The 19,767-nt window shown below is 34.4% G+C and overlaps 1 protein-coding gene across 1 annotated transcript in view; it reads right to left on the bottom strand.

Moving 5' to 3' along the window:
- tusc3 (tumor suppressor candidate 3) overlaps window positions 1-19,767 on the bottom strand; it is a 175,382-nt gene that overhangs the window by 64,752 nt on the left and 90,863 nt on the right. Inside the window, 3 exon segments of the mRNA NM_001020560.1 lie at window positions 2,052-2,141; window positions 2,756-2,896; window positions 11,433-11,573. Coding sequence (NP_001018396.1) covers window positions 2,052-2,141; window positions 2,756-2,896; window positions 11,433-11,573 — 372 coding nt within the window.

The following is a 19,767-nucleotide window of genomic DNA, read 5'->3' as shown; positions in this document are numbered from 1 at the left end:
TTTTTGTATTACTTGTGCACTCATTTGCTATCTTGAACAGCCAATCTGAGCTCTCTTTCTCTCCAATAAGCTCCACCTCAAACACAACTTGCCTATTCCTGACTTTTCAAGCACAACACAATTAGACAACATTGTCTGATCTGATGAGTGTCAATTTCTGTTGTGAAATTTGGGTTGTGGAGTCATAACAAAAACTACATAAAAGTATGAATTTAGGCATTCAAGCTGTCATTGTGTAATAATATGGAGGATATTTTCTTGGCACACTTATTACCATACACTTATTACTGAGCATTTGTACTGTTGTCACTGGGTTTTAGCACCATATCTTGTTGCTACTAGGTAATGTTACAATTTATACAGCAGGATAATGTGACAAAAAGATAATATCAAACCGGTTTCTTGAACATGACAACAATGAGTGGATGATGATGTGTAGAAATTCTAAATAATGTAGATTGTAGTATTACACATGATTAATCTCTTATAGGATCTTGTGACACCAAAAACTAGAATAATTACAACTGAAAGTTCAGCTTTTCCATAACATGAATGAAATGCACACAAAAAAACAGCGCAGACAGTATATTAAAATAGAAAACTAGACAATGTATTATAGTTCAAGAAACAATGAGACTGGAGACACAAAGGGGACAGGAGTGGAATGAAGGGGAAGACGGTTAGATCAGAAAATGTCACAAGCCGGATTCAAATTCAGGTCGTCTGCACAAAAATACCAATGGATGTGCTCTAGCCTACAGGTCACTACGCTGACATCTAATTCACATTTTTTTTGTGGTTCTGTCTGGCTCTATCACATTATTTGGGTTCCAGTTCTATTTACACCCAATGCAATATTTTTTATTTATGAATGTAGGCTATATTCCTTCGTAGGAATTAATATTCCACAGAATTTATTCCCCAAGAACTGAAGATATGGGTCATTTACCAAGAAGAGCTCAAGTTTGTTAGTAAATTGGATAGCAATTTAAAGGGCACCTTTAGTTTCAGCTCCAAAAACCCATCAGGTTATTTAATATACCGTTCAGAATAAAGAAAATTTCTGCTCTGAACACAATGTAGTTGTTTTTGTTGCCTGTTTGTTCTCCCTGCCCATTATTCCCATGTGCCTGTCAGAGTGTGCCTCAATCTCCGCCTCGGCTTTGTCAGATAAACAGCACAGCGACAGACATGAAGGAAGCAGATGTCGTGAGAAATACTACAGTAAAAATTTTCCCAATGATTATTTTATGTATTTGTTGCGGAGGTAAACTCTTTCTGCAATGAAAGGTTACACACAATGTCAGTACAAAGTTCACACACGCACAAACAAAAAGATACAGCAGGTGCGTTTCACTTTGCACTGTTTTTGCACAGTAAATGTGACAGCATACATGTTATTATCCCGTGCTGTATGGATATCAGTTATGTTAATGTACAAATAAACCTGATTTAACATCCAAAAACCGGGATTGAAGCGTCTTCTTTTATAATTTTACTGACATGTGACTGTGGGGATAAAGTAAATGCGGAAAAAATCGCTTTAATTCATTACAAACATGCACTGTTTTAAAAAAGGTTTTAAACTTGTAAAACTCATTCTTGATCACATGTGATCCTAATTGATGATCACAGAAAGCTCAACAGTTCGGACAATCAACCCCCCCAAACCCTCACCTGCCCGCTATCCACTTTTGTGCGCACCACCTCTACATCCTCGGGTAACATGCCAGATTCGTTACCCTGATCTGTTCCGGGACCTCACAATTCACAACTTAAGCACTGCCATTAACTAACAGTATTAGCTTAATAAACTACTAATTAACTGTTTAATAATAGTTCGTAAGGTAGGAGTTGGGTTTAGGTTTTGGGTAGGATTATGGATGCAGAATGATTTCATACTACTAATCAACAGTTAATATCACAATAATAGAAAGGTAATAACAAAGTAGTTAAAAGCATGACTTGTTAACAAAATCTAAAGTGTTACCCATAAACCAAGTGAGAAAAAAAGAAGCATAACACAAGCATATTCTGTATGGAGTACTTACCACTTGACCATTTTGAGGGTTCTTATGGGCATACGGAGGACCTCGAATATGATTCCACATCTGACCTGAGGTCATGGCAAACACCACACACTGTGGAAATGAAAGCAGAGAGAATGATGAGAATGACAAAATAAAAGAGTGAACGATAAAGATTGATTACATTACAGTCTACAAAAAGGCGAAACACACTACTAATCAATATGGTGGAAAACAAACTTTATCCATTGGAGCAATAAAGGTCAGCCACTTCCAGACTTTGGAGAATAAATATCGTAAGTGCTCCTACAATTTACAGAGAAGCACCAGGCTTTAAATCAAACTTTTATGCAAGACACATCACATAATATTGGCCTAGGGTGATATAAAACATACAGATTCTATGCTTTGTCTCTTTATCTTTGGTTTTTATTGCACCATTCTGGGTTTAGATTCAATAAACTGGCCTGTTTTGTGACTTAAAAAAAGTCAATAAATAATTTGAATCTAGGTTTACTCCATGGCCAGCTGCTTTTATTTTATTAAGGGACCTTATAAAGCAATAGCACAGGTGTTGCAGTAGTTGAATGCTTCTTTTGGGGCTGGAGAGAACTGGTCATTGTGTTGCTGCCAAGATATGCATTGTTGTTTGATCTGGCAAGTGTTCAGCTGAAAGCATGGCTCCAGCAGTTTGATTTGAATTAGGTCTAAATAATGAACTTAGGCACCAGTGCGGCCATGGCCCAGCCAGTCTTGTTGTAGATGAACTCCAAGTTGTTTCTGCGTAGGTAGAGGAGACCGCCAACCAGAGATACCAGCAGAGCCAGAGCAATCGTGCCAGAGTAGTTGGGTGGCCGGAACACTCGAATCTGGACAGAGAGAGAGAGAGAGAGAGAGAGAAAATTGGTCTGATAGTCATTTGATATTTTAGAAGCACTGGGTCTCATTCATTAGACATGCTTATGTACAAATGTTTGTGTTAAATGTGCATGCAGATGTTTTCACAAATAAATCACAATTCATTAAAAATGTGTGTGTTAATATTTATTCAAAATCTAATATTTATACCACACGTATGCAATAATCGTGTACAGACAAGGCCCACACTACACTTTATAACTGATTTTTATTGCAAACTGCAATACACATGAACTAATTATCAATAATTTACCTTTTTTAATTGTCAACAAGTAAAATTTTAACACAATAAGATTTAAAAAATAGTTAATAAACATATTTTACTTTTGGAATGAATAACAGAATGAACATTTACATTAATAAATAAATTAATAAGCAAATTAATAAAAATAAATACACAAACAACTGAATACACTTCCCTTTCTGGCATAAAAAAAAAATTAAATCACATTGACACACTAAATACATATATCAACTTTTTTTATTGCATTATGGGACCTTGACCTATCCTTTAACAACTTTGATGTTGAAAATTAAAAAAAAAAAAAAAAGACCTTTATCAGCATTTTTCTGAGTGATATAAAGTGATATATTCCCTGGGTGGGTGCTGTAGCTTTTGGTACAAAACCTATATATACATATATATACATACATATAAATATATATGTGTGTTTATGCAATTCATATCATTTTAGGTACATTTCAATGTTAGGCAAATAAAATGTAAATACATAACTATCATAATGCACATAGCTGACAGTCTTTCAAATCTAAAAGCATTGCTGTTGAAAGCAAAGTGCTCTGCCCTAGATGCATTTATTTGTGATGTCTCAAATGCATTTATATTAGCTTTTATTATAGAGCCTGACGGCATTTTTAAAACTGTAAAAGCTGTTTTAAAGAAATTATTTTCATTCATGTTTAGTCATAGTTTGAGAAGCAGCATTTAGGAGCAAAATGGGAAGAAATTAATAATATCATACTTTTTGACATTGAGGGGTAACATATTTTGAATGCTCTTTGAGATGCTACTTTATATGACCTCTCAAGTCAGTAGAAATATCATGATAAATTTTCACAGTTTCAAACATGTGCTTGCATATGATTCCACAGATTTTCCGCAGATTTTTAGCCCATCATTAATTCTGTTTATTTACTTGAGTAAATGTGAGTAGATCTATATTTATTCAGTTTTTAAATAATTAGAGTAATATTATTAATGATTATTTGTATCTGATTTATGTACAATGCAGTTTTTACAGTATTTTCTGTCTTTTAGTAGATATATTATATGAGAGACTTGCTTTGTTTACCAAATAAAGTGAATCTAATTGGATTTGCAGTTTAAACATTAAATACAAGTTAAAATATATATATTTTTATTTCACATATTAAGGTTTTAGTTATGATTTAGTTATGATCAAAACCCTGAAAGTATAATTATAATAATAATAATGTTTTTTGGGGTTTAAATATAAATGTTATTAAATGAGATCAATGGTTTAACAATTATAATACTGGATTCTGTAGTCCTTTTTTTTTAAGCATTTTGAAAAAGCGATACCAAAAACTGAATATGAATCTGCCAGGGTTTAAACGAATAATCAAAAAAGATGATTATAACTTTTTATATCACACATTTTTCTTGCGATCTGCTGTTTTACATTTCCCCTTTTTCAAAAGTATTTTTATTTATTTATTAATTTATTTTGTTGTCATTTTTTGTTAATTTCCGATATATTCTGATAATGAATTAATGTCACATTTCTGAATCCCGTGAAGGCCATATTAAAGGCCTGGTAATGACTTGAAGGCTGTCTATTGCACACAGTTATTGCAATTTAAAGAAACGGGCTACATCCACACAACACATCAATCTTTTCTTTTTATGCTATAAAGTTTTTAAAGCCATTACAAAAATACTGCAAAGCTGTTCAATGTGATTTTATGTTGCTTCATTAATGCACTGGATTGTCATACACACTTTATAACACTTCTGCACTTTAGAATATTATTTACCTGTTTGTTGTTCTGCTACGTCTGGCAAATGTTGTTTTAATTAATATTATAATATACGTTCACTTTTTCATTAAAATTTAAGTGTACTATTTGTAACTATACACTATACATGTTTTTATAATAATACAAAAGGCAATCTGTAACATTTGACTTGATTTAGTGGATTTTTAATCACAATTCCTATTTGTTTTCTACAAAATAATTATTTAGATTTTAAAACATTTCCAATATATTTTATAAAATGCTTTGTACATTTTAGGCAGCATTGCTTCACTAAGTATGTTTTTACCAAGGTAATGTATATCTTGGGTGTTTTTTATTTTAGTTTACTGTGTTTATAAATAATTCTGAAAAATCGATTTTTACAATGATACTTTTATTCATTTATTTATTTAAACTCTGAGAAAATAGGTCAGCATTTTGAAATAAGTTAAAAGCTCTAAACCCAAAATTGGAAGGAAAAAACCATCAGAACAGTTCAACCATTAAATTTACCAAGATAAAGTCAGAATTGTTAGACGGTAAGCCTTTAAAGTCACTTGTGAAAAATGAAGTTGTGTGAAAAAGAAAAGAATAATGAAATGAAGATAAAATGCATACATAAGTAATCTGATCACTGAGGAGAAAGTACAAACAAAGACAATGAAAGCCATGAAAGAGCAGAACCAGATATGGGATCTTCAGGAAATGGAGATAGATAACATCTGATTTCCCCATCATGTTAACATAGATTTTCCCTCCGGAGAAGATCTCATTGAAAAATATCACCGCCACCTTAATGCGTTTACAGACGACTGCCTTGCAGCACTGGCACTAATTCAGTTGCCTTATTAAGACTCTACCTCGGTTTCAGCTCTAATGCTTTTGAATAAGTCACTTAAGGTATATATCACCTTCAGGGAAGGGCTGAACTATTATAGGAATCAATAAAAAGCTATTTTTTAAAGCCGATTTTCCTGCCATGGAGAATGGTGATTATTAAGTGCTTTGTATATTACAAGAAACAAAACAAAAAACATATTGTATGTATTTGTTTTTTTTGTCCCCCTTACAGTATGTTATCTTTGATTTAAATTAGCATTTTTCTAGATGCATGAAAAGCTCCAGCTGTGATATTTGACCTTGATTTATGATAAAACCCTGTAATAGTGACAGTAATGTCTTAATTCATGGCAGTAGTACAAAATTAATTGACAATGTGTCATAATGTGCTCAATTTGGTTTAAGTCAGGGCTTTGGCTGGGCCATTCAAGAACAGTCATGGAGTTGTTGTGAAGCATGTTGTGTGTGTTTAGGGTCAGTAGCCGCGTTTCCACTATCGCGCCTAAAGGGAGCGAGCCAGGGCGAGCCAAGGCCAGTGGGGTTTCCACTGTCACTTCCGGGGCCTAATCGGGCCAAAGCAGGGCTTTCTTGGGGCCAGCGGCCGGCCTTTTTCGGCCCGCCGAATACCTTGGGCCAAGGAAGGCCAGCTGGGGCTTCGGGGCGGAGTGAAAGAAGAGGCGGGCAGTTTTCTGATCGCACATCCATGCGCCAAACAAATAAAGAAATAAGGGAAAGAAAACATCTAGCCTTATAGTCTGGGGTCTTTTTGCGTATGATCACCCTTATGTTTCCCTTTTAAATGTAAGGCTGCAGCATAAAATAATAAAGTAGTTTTAATTTATAGTGAAGTTTTTTGCTGCGTCCTCCTTTATGCTTCAATAACGCATAATAAGCTTTACACCATATTAAAGACAGAGCAGACAGTAAAGGTTTTCGAGAGTTTTTGTCAAGTTTAAAATGTTTGTTTGTGCGCGTTTAATGCCTGTATGTGTGTGTGAGACCGGGCAAAAGCGCTCCTGCACAGCTCTGTTATGCCGCGAGCGGCTTTTTTCTTTATTTATTTTGGAGATAATACACAATATAAATACAACAGAAGGACACAAAACTTAACAAAATACGTGCCCACTTTCGTAGACTTTAAACAATATAGTGTCATATCTTGATAAAATAGCCTAAGCTTAATGAAATAATTTAAAGAATTACAAATATCGGATAAATATAAAATCACATTAAATAAATAAACCAATATAAAATAAACAAAAGCTAGCTATATGCAGGTAGCCTATATATACAATACAGAAATCGAACCGTTTTAAAGCCACATATATAGCCTATAACTTTCATTTTACAAAGACCTGTTTGAAAAAAAAAAAGATTTTCGATATTTTATAAAAACAATTAACACCGGAGAAGGTTTGAAATATTATTTATAAAGTATTTGGATACGATGATATAAATCAAATCGCGCAAACAGAGCATTATTTGGGTGAGTGAAAGCAGAATCTAACCTATACCTTTTTTCTGTCACTCAGTCGTGCGCAGCGCTAGCTGCTTTAAACGCATTGGAGGAAAGCCCAAACACAAAATGTGTTCTATATACTCAAACAACTGTTTATGTTTTTATATGACGTGGTAAATTTATAAATGAAACTTTAAATGAAGAGCTTTAGTGAATAGCTGCCGAGCGCAACAAATATGGCTATATTTTAATAGGCTACTCGCTCTTGTGCTGAAACACTTAACACGACTTCTATCAAAACGAGGATGTTATAAAATACATGCCATATCGAGTTATAAAGGAGTATTTCTGTGGCTTTATATTATGGATGTGTGCGCTCTCTGTGATAGGTCCCTGGGTTCGGCGAGAGCAGTCGATGCACAATGCCAGTTGGTCGGCGAGTAAACAAATGTAATGAATGGAAATACACAGGTCTGTGCGTATAGACATTTCATGTACTGCTGTACAGTAACGTGTCATTTGTTTGTTTCGGTTGTCTTCATTTTAATGGTTTCGTTTCGTGATGATTCTATGGTGTGCTTTATCTGAAGTGGGCGGGTTGTGTGACGTTTGATTCGGGGACGTTCTGTGGGCGGTGTTTGCGTGACGCGCTGTGAGCTATTAGCCCGTCAGTGGAAACGCGACGTGATTTCAGCCTCATTTCTCAACCTCCCGGGCTATTGGCCCGGCCCGGCCCGATTAAAGCCCTGGCTCGCACTGGCCTGATAGTGGAAATGCGGCTAGTGTCTTGTTGGAAGGTAAACCTTCGGCCCACTATGAGGTCCTGAGCACTCTGGAGAAGGTTTTGATCTAGGATATCTCTGTTCTTGGCCGCATTCATCTTTCCCTCGTTTGCAACCAGTCGTCCTGTCCCTGCAGCTCCCCCACAGCATGATGAAAACCATTCATATTTATTTTAAGACACATTTATATTTTAAATAAATGAATATACAAAGCTCAGTTGGTGTTTCTGTGTGAAGTTTGCATGTTCTCCCTACGTTCGCGTGGGTTTCCTCCGGGTGCTCCGGTTTCCCCCACAGTCCAAAGACATGCGGTACAGGTGAATTGGGTAAGCTAAATTGTCCGTAGTGTATGAGTGTGTGTGTAAATGTGTGTGGATGCTTCCCAGAGATGGGTTGCGGCTGGAAGGGCATCCGCTGTGTTAGAATGTGCTGGATAAGTTAACGGTTCATTCCGCTGTGGCGATCCCGGATTAATAAAGGGACTAAGCTGACAGGAAAATGAATGAATGAATAAAGATATAAATTGTTATTTTTTATTTTATTTTAATCTGCGTATAAAATAATGTTATAAAATGAGGTAAATTAGTCATCCTTTCTGCACACATTGCATGACTGCTTTCCACTCTCTGGAGTAGGCAGAATTGTAGATGAAGTTGGCCATTTATTTCCGAGATTAATCTAATCTGATTTGGAGCAGCAGAGGTTGTATTAAAGGTTTTGAAGGGAAACATTAAGACCTTGAAAGACGAGCACTAAACATGTTTACAACCCTCTAGGTCTCGCATCACACTGCTCATAAATAGAGCATCCTGGGCATCCAATGTATCTTAGACTTACTAGCCCTCTGGGTCTACTTTTGGCCTTAGGCTTAGAAAAGAGTGTACTAGGGACCGTCAGCTTTTGTAGGTATGAATGTATTCATTAGACCGTAGCTGGATCTGCAACCTGGAGGCAGATGCCCAGACAGTCAGTGACATCACACACAGAGCTTTTGAATATTTGAAAAGTTTCTTCATCAGGAAAAATTTCATTTCATATATTCAGACTAGAACATCTTGTCATCTTGGAGAAAATGAATCAGTTGAAAGCGACATAAAAAATGACATTTATGAATAAATAAAATGTTTTGAGTTTGGCCAGTTACTATTATATTATTAGACCTGGTACAACAAAACCTTGTATATATATATATATATATATATATATATATATATATATATATATATATATATATATATATATATATATATATATATATATATATATATATATATATATAAATTTCTTATTTTTTTGTATGTATTTCTCAAAATGTAATGTATAAAGGGTCGATGATTTTTAAGACTTTATTTTTCTCTCTTCTGGGTTCTGGCCAAAAATCTTTGTCAGTTTTTATGTTTTGAACATTTTTTTATAAAGAATTGAAAGCATTAACAATATTAAATGATTTTTTTCTTCTTGGATATGTTTTAAAATGTTATTTATTCCTGTGACAAAAGCTGGATTTTCAGCATAACTACTCTAGTCTTCAGAGTCACACTATCCTACAGAAATCATTCTAATATGCTGATTTCATATTTTAAAATCATTTCTTCTTATTATCAATGTCATGTCTGTCATGCTTTTCATTAAATCTTATGTGTTTTAAATAAATGGCTATGTTTACATCTACAGGGGTGATGATCAACATTTTATGCTATATATTGTTAATAAAAAAACACTTTTTATGCACATTTCTGTATTTTACATTTTCAGTGTAGAATACTTGTGTCTATGATTGGAGGTAAGGGGGTAAATCTAATAAATTTACAATAAAATTATAAAAATGTCTTTATCCCTATTCCAAAATGTCATTATTCCTTGCATCTCATTTCAAATCTGCTGACTATTTATTATTTTATTTCATATTTACATTTACATTTAGTCATTTAGCAGACGCTTTTATCCAAAGCGACTTACAAATGAAACTGTGATAAAACAAAAGCTACAATTGTCATGCACATCTTGTCAGGAAAGCACAACTCTGTGATCAGCAGTAAATCTACCACACTGTGACAAAAATGATTTTTTTAAAATGTTGTTTTAACTTATTTTAATAAGTTAATCAGGTTTCAACATTTTTTAAAGCTATACATCATTTAACTTAATATTTTTATTCAGTTTGATAGATTTAGGTTGAGAGGATTAAAAAACTTTATTTGATTCAACTATTAATAAGATTAATGTGCATTGGGTGCTCTGAGGCAAAAACTGCAAATATGCCTCAAAGAAGAAATGCAGAGGACTGAACTGTTTTTCTTGATTTAGTGTAACTTATAATCACATAACTAGGGAATTGTCTCATGGAAGAATTCAATTCAGACACTCAAATAAAGTTAATAAATGTGATATTTCCATGTGCTTTTAAATGTACCTAGCAGAGTCGTTGATTACAGAGAGGCAGTCAAGACGCAGAATGATCATGTTCAATTTCAGAATTATGTTGATTAAATTGTTGTTTTATTAGAAGCTTGTCAATAAACTATGATTTTGTGTAGGAAATGCTGCTTCATCAGAAAGTACATGCTGGTGACTTAGGCCCAATCCCAATTCTATTTTTGTAATCGTACTCCTTCCCTTGGCCCTTGAAACAGAGTGTGAAGGGGAAGGCCTTCAAAATTTACCTTCAAGAAATGGGACACCACTAACACCTGCACACTTCATCATATGTCATTGAGATCTCTTGCATCATATGAGCGACTGCTGTAGTTATTCCAGTTGCATTATTTTTTTGGTATTTGTCTTCAGGAAAACACCAAAGGCAACAATATCTTTTTATCATAATAATATAATGTGGCAATAAGCTCGTAACTGTACATTTACACAGTGACCATATACATCTATGTAAACAAACATAAACATAGCGAAAATAGGATTGACATTATACCAGACACTGTAAAAAGTTATTTTGCCTTTTGGGTGTATTAAAACGTGTAGGTTGTAAAAAAATTGTAATAATGACAAAAATACTAATTTGTCCATCTCCTGACTTCTGTGTGCAGCCATGCTGCCATTTCCAGTGTGGTCCTGAAAAATCTCAGTTTTCCCTTAGCACTACGCCATCAGGCTAAAGAGAAATGGGACACCCTTACCCCTTCAAATGAATGTGCAAAACAAGGGGTAGGGGTAAGGGGTAGAGCTGAGATTGGGCCTTTACTTGGCTTTACTGACAAAATGCACATGGAAAAACCACCTTTGATTAACCATGTAGCCCTACTGTAGATATACAGTTAATTTTATTCCCAGATGAATAAAAACATTGGAATCAATCAATCAATCAATCAATCAATCAAACGTACTGACCCCAGTGTTTGCGTTACTGCAGAGAAACATCATTTGAGCTGCATACTTTCAGACATACAGTACCTGCACATCAGTACGGTCTGCGATCCACTTGGCCAGTTGCTCAGAGGCAAAGCCGATCCGCTGAAGGTCAAATGTGTCCGCTCTCTTCGGCTTCCCTTTCGCTGGGAAATGCATGAAGGTGGGGGCAGAGTTCATGTTCAGCTGGATGAGAAAAAGAAAGAAGATAGAAGAAGATAAAAGATAGAATAAGAGAATAGATAATAGAATACAATTATGGAAAAAAAAGGAGAAAGAAGTAGAAAGAAAAAGAATGTAGAATGAAGAAGAACATAGAAGAAAAATAAGAAGAAAGAAAGAAGAAGGCAGTGTGTTTGATTGGGGGGCATAGAAAAGAGGAGAGAGAATGGGGAAGATGAATGGAACAGAAAGAAGACACAAAAACATTAATATCAGCTAATAAATCAATAAAGCAGCAGGAACAGTGTGATGTGTATTACAGAGATTTCTTTTAATAAGCAGACAGGAACAATTGAAGAGCCTCGAGAGGGAGGTAAATTACCCAGTACAAGAATGAAATTCTGAGGGAAAGACAGTGAGAGAGAAAAAAAAAAAAAAACGGATGAAATAATAAAATGGTACAGTTAAAAGCAGACAGTTCAGATTTTGATTTTTGACCTCATGCTGTTCCAGCTGGGATGTGCACGAGCACTTGAATACTCCAAAGTGAATGCAATCATCCATCACAAAAAAAAAAAAACCCTCATCTTTTATTTTTTGACTGGGTTGAGCATTGCTATTGGTATAACCTTGCAGTGCAAACCATCAGCAATGTAATTAATATTATTATTTAATTTAATCCTGTGCGTATTTGTATGCAATTTATGGTATTGTGAAAAACGAAAGATTTGTCATTTTTTATTCTTGAAGGCCACCTATTTTACCCCTTTTTCAAGATTTAAGATAAGTCTTTTGTGTCTCCAGAATGGGTCTGTAAAGTTTCAGCTCAGAACACCAATCAGATTATTTATAATACCATATGTAATTTTCTGCTCTGAACACATTGTAGCTGTTTTTGTTGCCTGTGCCTTTAATGCTCTCTCTGCCCACCGTTCTCACGTGTATGAGTGTGAATGTTATAGTGTATGGGTGTTAACCAATACTGGGTTGTGGCCGGAAGGGCATCGGCTGCGTAAAACATATGCTGGAATAGTTGGCGTCATTCTGCTGCGGTGACCCCTGATATATAAAGGACTAAGCTGAAGGAAAATTTGCTTTTAAGACAGCAAATCTGTAATATTACAAAATGATGGCTGGAAGTTATCTCACTGCAACTCTCACATGGTATCCCACTGAAGCCAAGCAGGGCTGCGCCCGGTCAGTACCTGGATGGGAGACCACATGGGAAAGCTAGGTTATTGCTGGAAGTGATGTTACTAAGACCAGTAGGGGGTGCTCAAACTGCGGTCTGTGTGGGTCCAGTATATTGATGGGGACTCTATACTGCTCAGTGAGTGCCGTCTTTCAGATGAGACTCTCTCTCTCTGTGGTCATTAAAAATCCCAGGATGTCCTTAGAAAAGGAGTAGGGCTTTAACCCCGGCATCCTGGCCAAAATTTGCCCACTGGCCTCTGTTTGTCATGGCGTCCTAACTATCCCCTTATCATAATTGGCTGCATCGCTCTGTCTCCTCAGCTGGTATGTGGTGTGTGGTCTGGTGCAATATGGCTGCCGTTGTGTCATCCAGGTGGATGCTGCACATGGTAGTGTGTGAGGACATTACCCCCCAAAAATGTGTAAAACGCTTTAAGTGCTAAAGAAATGTAAGGAATTATGAATTATTATTAGATATTATTTAAAGTAGCCTTTATTTATGTTATTTCTGTTTTTCATTTTGCAGTTTAATTTTCAACAGATTGTTGACATGATGAGATATGACTAGCTTTGCCTTCGCAGAAATAAAGCAATAATATTTCAATAATAACTCTTTTTACTGTATTTGTGACCAAATAAATGCAACCTTGGTCAGATAAGAGGCTTCTTTCAAGAACATAATATTACAAAAATAAGCATGAATGGCATGAGGATGAATGAACGTTGCTTTTTTAAACACATTAGAGTGATCTTTTCTTTTAAGAACACACAAAAAGAAATCAAGCCAAGTGATATTTGTGTAATTACATATAATTTCAATCATGTGGAGCAATCATGTAATCGCTGGTGATGAAATAGTCTCTTAACAACCACTGGGGAACGTTATTAACCAGCACCTCTAACACACATCTGTTTATTAGCATACTAATGGACTGACTAATACTGCTGTCCCCATGTGCCGGATGAAAACACATCAAATCAACATTAACCCACATGTCCTCCAAGAAATGGCTTTGGTGAGGAAGAACTGAATGGTTAGGCTGTTGAACACTGGATTTTAGCAATTATTTTAGACCTCACAATGAATATTGGTAAAAGGGCTATGGCATCACATTCAAAAGTTGAAAAATAAATTAGATCACATTTCAAAACGTACTACATCCAGTTTCTTCATGTAGTTAAAATACTTTTATTTCAAAACATTTTAACTGATAAACAAAGAGAGAATCAAGAAACAAAGAGCCATTTGCAATAGACAATCTTTCAATATACTGTAACTCTACTCTTTTACATAATTTACTGTTTAAATTTGCAACTCATAGTTAGGTTTTGCAGTTTTACTTAAAATTAGGAATAAGAATATGAATAGACAATACTAATGATGAATACGATTAAAAAAGAAAAGCTCTTGGAAAAAGATAAATTTATTATTTTCAACATAAGTTATAAAAAAATGTAGAAAAAAAGTCAAAAGTTCATCTTTCATTTTAAAAACCTTTTCGCAATTTGATGAATTATAATGATTTAAAATGGTATATAATCATTATCATTATAAAAACTAAACACGGGAGAATTATCTTTGCTTTTTTAACATAAAAAAGGTACCTAATAATTAAGCAAAACTGACAAAACCAATAATAAAAAGCAAGAATAAGATCCTCTTTTATAATTGTTATTATAATTACAACTGTTGGATACAGTACATGTATTGCATGTCCAAACTTGTTTTTAATATTTGAACATTAATAATATCAATACCTTAAATTAATATCAATTCTAAATGAATATACAATGAAACTCTACAAAAATGAAATTCTGGAACTTTTAGTTGTGTGCTTTTTGTTTCTAGTGAATGCTTTTATTCACAAGGGACTACAGTTTTACCTTAAATGCTACTTTACTTGAACCACAAATATGTGAAACTTCAGTTAATAATAAATATAAATATAGTATAATAAATATATAATGAATATAGTAATGTTAATCCGGAGCCATCAAATTAAAACAATCCCTAATGTTAACCCTTGACCATCAAAATTACAAATTCACTAATGTTGATCCTGGACCATGAGATTTTTTTTTATTCACTATTGTTAATCCTGGACCATCAAGCTTAGAAATTCACTAATGTTGTTCCTGGACCATCAAGACTAAAACTTTACGAATGTTGATCCTGGACCATCAAGGTTATAAATTCACTAATGTTGATCCTGGACCATCAAGTTTGCAAGTTCACTAAAGCTGATCCAGGACCATCAAGATTATCAATTCACTAATGTTGATCCTGGACCATAAAAAAAAAAAAAAAAAAAAAAAAAAAAGAAAAAAAAAAAAAAAGAAAAAACCCTAATGTTGATCCTGGACCATCAAGCTTAGAAATTCACTAATGTTGATCCTGGACCAACAATATTATCAATTCACTAATGTTGATCCTGGACCATCAAGCTTATCATTTCACTAATGTTGATTCTGAACCATCAAGCTTAGAAATTCACTAATGTTGATCCTGGACCATCAAGATTATTAATTTACTAATTTTGATCCTGGACCATCAAGATTATCAATTCACTAATGTTGATCCTGGACCATCAAGATTATAAATTCACTAATGTTGATCCTGGACCATCAAGATTATTAATTTACTAATTTTGATCCTGGACCATCAAGATTATCACTTCACAAATGTTGATCCTGGACCATTAAGATTTTAAATTCACTAATGCTGATCCTGGACCATCAAGACTAAAAATTTAATAATGTTAATCCTGGACCATCAAGTTTATCAATTTACTAATATTGATCCTGGACCATCAAGCTTAGAAATTCACTAATGTTGATCCTGGACCATCAAGCTTAGAAATTCACTAATGTTGATCCTGAACCATCAAGATTGCAAATTCACAAATGTTGATCCTGCACCATCAAGCTTAGAAATTCACTAATGTTGATCCTGGACCATCAAGACTAAAATATTCACTAATGTTAATGCTGGACCATCAAGATTTTAATTTCACTAACGTTTATCCTGGACCATCAAAACAAAAAAAAATCACTAATGTTGATCCTGGACCATCAAGTTTGCAAATTCACTAATGTTGATCCTGGACCATCAAGATTATTAATTCACTAATGTTGATCCTGGACCATCACGATTATTAATTTACTAATGTTGATCCTGGACCATCAAGCTTAGAAATTCACTAATGTTAATCCTGGACCATCAAGTTTATCAATTCACTAATGTTGATCCCGGACCATCAAGCTTAGAAGTTCACTAATGTTGATCCTGGACCATCAAGACTAAAATATTCACTAATGTTGATGCTGGATCATCAAAAAGATCAATTGACTAATGCTGATAATGGACTATTAAGACTAAAAATTCACTAATGTTGATCCTGGACCATCAAGATTTTAAATTCACTAATGTTGATCCTGGACCATCAAGATTATCACTTCACAAATGTTGATCCAGGACCATTAAGATTTTAAATTCACTAATGTTGTTCCTGGACCATCAAGATGGTCAATTCACTAATGTTGATCCTGGACCATCAAGCTTAGAAATTCACTAATGTTGATCCTGGACCATCAAGCTTAGAAATTCACTAATGTTGATCCTGGACCATCAAGATTATCAATTCACTAATGTTGATCCTGGACCATCAAGCTTAGAAATTCACTAATGTTGATCCTGGACCATCAAGCTTAGAAATTCACTAATGTTGATCCTGGACCATCAAGATTGCAAATTCACAAATGTTGATCCTGGACCATCAAGATTATAAATTCACTAATGCTGATCCTGGACCATCAAGACTAAAAAAAATCACTAATGTTGATCCTGGACCATCAAGATTATCAATTCACTAATGTTGATCCTGGACCATCAAGACTAAAAAAAATCACTAATGTTGATCCTGGACCATCAAGATTATCAATTCACTAATGTTGATCCTGGACCATCAAGATTATAAATTCACTAATGCTGATCCTGGACCATCAAGACTAAAAAATTCACTAATGTTGATCCTGGACCATCAAGATTATCAATTCACTAATGTTGATCCTGAACCATCAAGATTGCAAATTCACTAATGTTGATCCTGGACCATCAAGATTATCAATTCACTAATGTTGATCCTGAACCATCAAGATTGCAAATTCACAAATGTTGATCCTGGACCATCAAGCTTAGAAATTCACTAATGTTGATCCTGGACCATCAAGACTAAAAAATTCACTAATGTTGATCCTGGACCATCAAGATTATCAATTCACTAATGCTGATCCTGAACCATCAAGATTGCAAATTCACAAATGTTGATCTTGGACCATCAAGATTATAAATTCACTAATGCTGATCCTGGACCATCAAGACTAAAAAATTCACTAATGTTGATCCTGAACCATCAAGCTTAGAAATTCACTAACGTTGATCCTGGACCATCAAGCTTAGAAATTCACTAATGTTGATCCTGGACCATCAAGATTATCAATTCACTAATGTTGATCCTGGACCATCAAGATTATCAATTCACTAATGTTGATCCTGAACCATCAAGATTGCAAATTCACTAATGTTGATCCTGGACCATCAAGACTAAAAAATTCACTAATGTTGATCCTGGACCATCAAGATTATCAATTCACTAATGTTGATCCTGAACCATCAAGATTGCAAAATCACAAATGTTGATCCTGGACCATCAAGATTATGAATTCACTAATGTTGATCCTGGACCATCAAGTTTGCTAATTCACTAATGTTGATCCTGGACCATCAAGATTATGAATTCACTAATGTTGATCCTGGACCATCAAGATTTTAAATTCACAAATGTTGATCCTGGACCATCAACATTTGAAATTCACCAATGTTGATCCTGGACCATCAAGATTTTAAATTCACAAATGTTAATCCTGGACCATCAAGATTTTAAATTCACAAATGTTGATACTGGACCATCAAAATTTTAAATTCACTAATGTTGATCCTGGACCATTAAGATTTTAAATTAACTAATGCTGATCCTGGACCATCAAGACTAAAAATTCACTAATGTTAATCCTGGACCATCAAGTTTATCAATTCACTAATGTTGATCCTGGACCATCAAAATTATCAATTCACTAATGTTGATCCTGGACCATCAAGTTTGCAAATTCACTAATTTTGATCCTGGACCATCAAAATTATCAATTCACTAATGTTGATCCTGGACCATCAAGATTACAAATTCACTAATGTTGATCCTGGACCATCAAGATTATAAATTCACTAATGTTGATCCTGGACCATCAAGATTTTAAATTCACAAATGTTAATCCTGGACCATCAACATTTGAAATTTACCAATGTTGATCCTGGACCATCAAGATTTTAAATTCACTAATGTTGATCCTGGACCATCAAAATTTTAAATTCACAAATGTTGATCCTGGACCATCAACATTTGAAATTCACCAATGTTGATCCTGGACCATCAAGATTTTAAATTCACTAATGTTGATCCTGGACCATCAAGCTTATCATTTCACTAATGTTGATCCTGGACCATCAAGTTTATCAATTCACTAGTATTGATCCTGGACCATCAAGTTTTTCAATTCACTAATGTTGATCCTGGACCATCAAAATTATCAATTCACAAATGTTGATCCTGGACCATCAAGTTTGCAAATTCACTAATTTTGATCCTGGACCATCAAAATTATCAATTCACTAATGTTGATCCTGGACCATCAAGATTACAAATTCACTAATGTTGATCCTGGACCATCAAGATTATAAATTCACTAATGTTGATCCTGGACCATCAAGATTATAAATTCACTAATGTTGATCCTGGACCATCAAGATTTTAAATTCACAAATTTTAATCCTGGACCATCAACATTTGAAATTCACCAATGTTGATCCTGGACCATCAAGATTTTAAATTCACTAATGTTGATCCTGGACCATCAAGCTTATAATTTCACTAATGTTGATCCTGGACCATCAAGTTTATCAATTCACTAGTATTGATCCTGGACCATCAAGTTTATCAATTCACTAGTATTGATCCTGGACCATCAAGCTTATTAATTCACAAATGTTCATCCTGGACCATGAAGATTTTAAATTCACAAATGTTGATCCTGGACCATCAACATTTGAAATTCACTTATGTTGATCCTGGACCATCAAGATTTTAAATTCACTAATGTTGATCCTGAACCATCAAGTTTGCAAATTCACTAATGATGATCCTGGACCATCAAGATTATCAGTTAACAAATGTTGATCCTGGACCATCAATTTTATAAATTCACTTATGTTGATCCTGGACCATCAAGATTTTAAATTCACTAATGTTGATCATGGACCATCAAGATTTTAAATTCACTAATGTTGATCCTGGACCATCAAGATTTTAAATTCACTAATGTTGATCCTGGACCATCAAGATTTTAAACTCACTAATGTTGATCCTGGACCATTAAGATTATCAATTCACTAATGTTGATCCTGGACCATCAAGATTTTAAATTCACTAATGTTGATCCTGGACCATCAAGATTTTAAACTCACTAATGTTGATCCTGGACCATTAAGATTATCAATTCACTAATGTTGATCCTGGACCATCAAGATTATCAGTTAACTAATGTTGATCCTGGACCATCAATTTTATAAATTCACTTATGTTGATCCTGGACAATCAAGATTTTAAACTCACTAATGTTGATCCTGGACCATCAAGATTATCAGTTAACTAATGTTGATCCTGGACCATCAATTTTATAAATTCACTTATGTTGATCCTGGACCATCAAGATTTTAAATTCACTAATGTTGATCCTGGACCATCAAGATTTTAAATTCACTAATGTTGATCCTGGACCATCAAGATTTTAAATTCACTAATGTTGATCCTGGACCATCAAGATTTTAAACTCACTAATGTTGATCCTGGACCATTAAGGTTATCAATTCACTAATGTTGATCCTGGACCAGCAAGATTATCAATTCACTAA

This window comes from Danio rerio, chromosome 1 (genome assembly GCF_049306965.1).
Source record: "Danio rerio strain Tuebingen ecotype United States chromosome 1, GRCz12tu, whole genome shotgun sequence".
In the NCBI taxonomy this organism is placed as follows: domain Eukaryota; kingdom Metazoa; phylum Chordata; class Actinopteri; order Cypriniformes; family Danionidae; genus Danio; species Danio rerio.
This window is presented reverse-complemented; position numbering and strand designations above follow the sequence as displayed.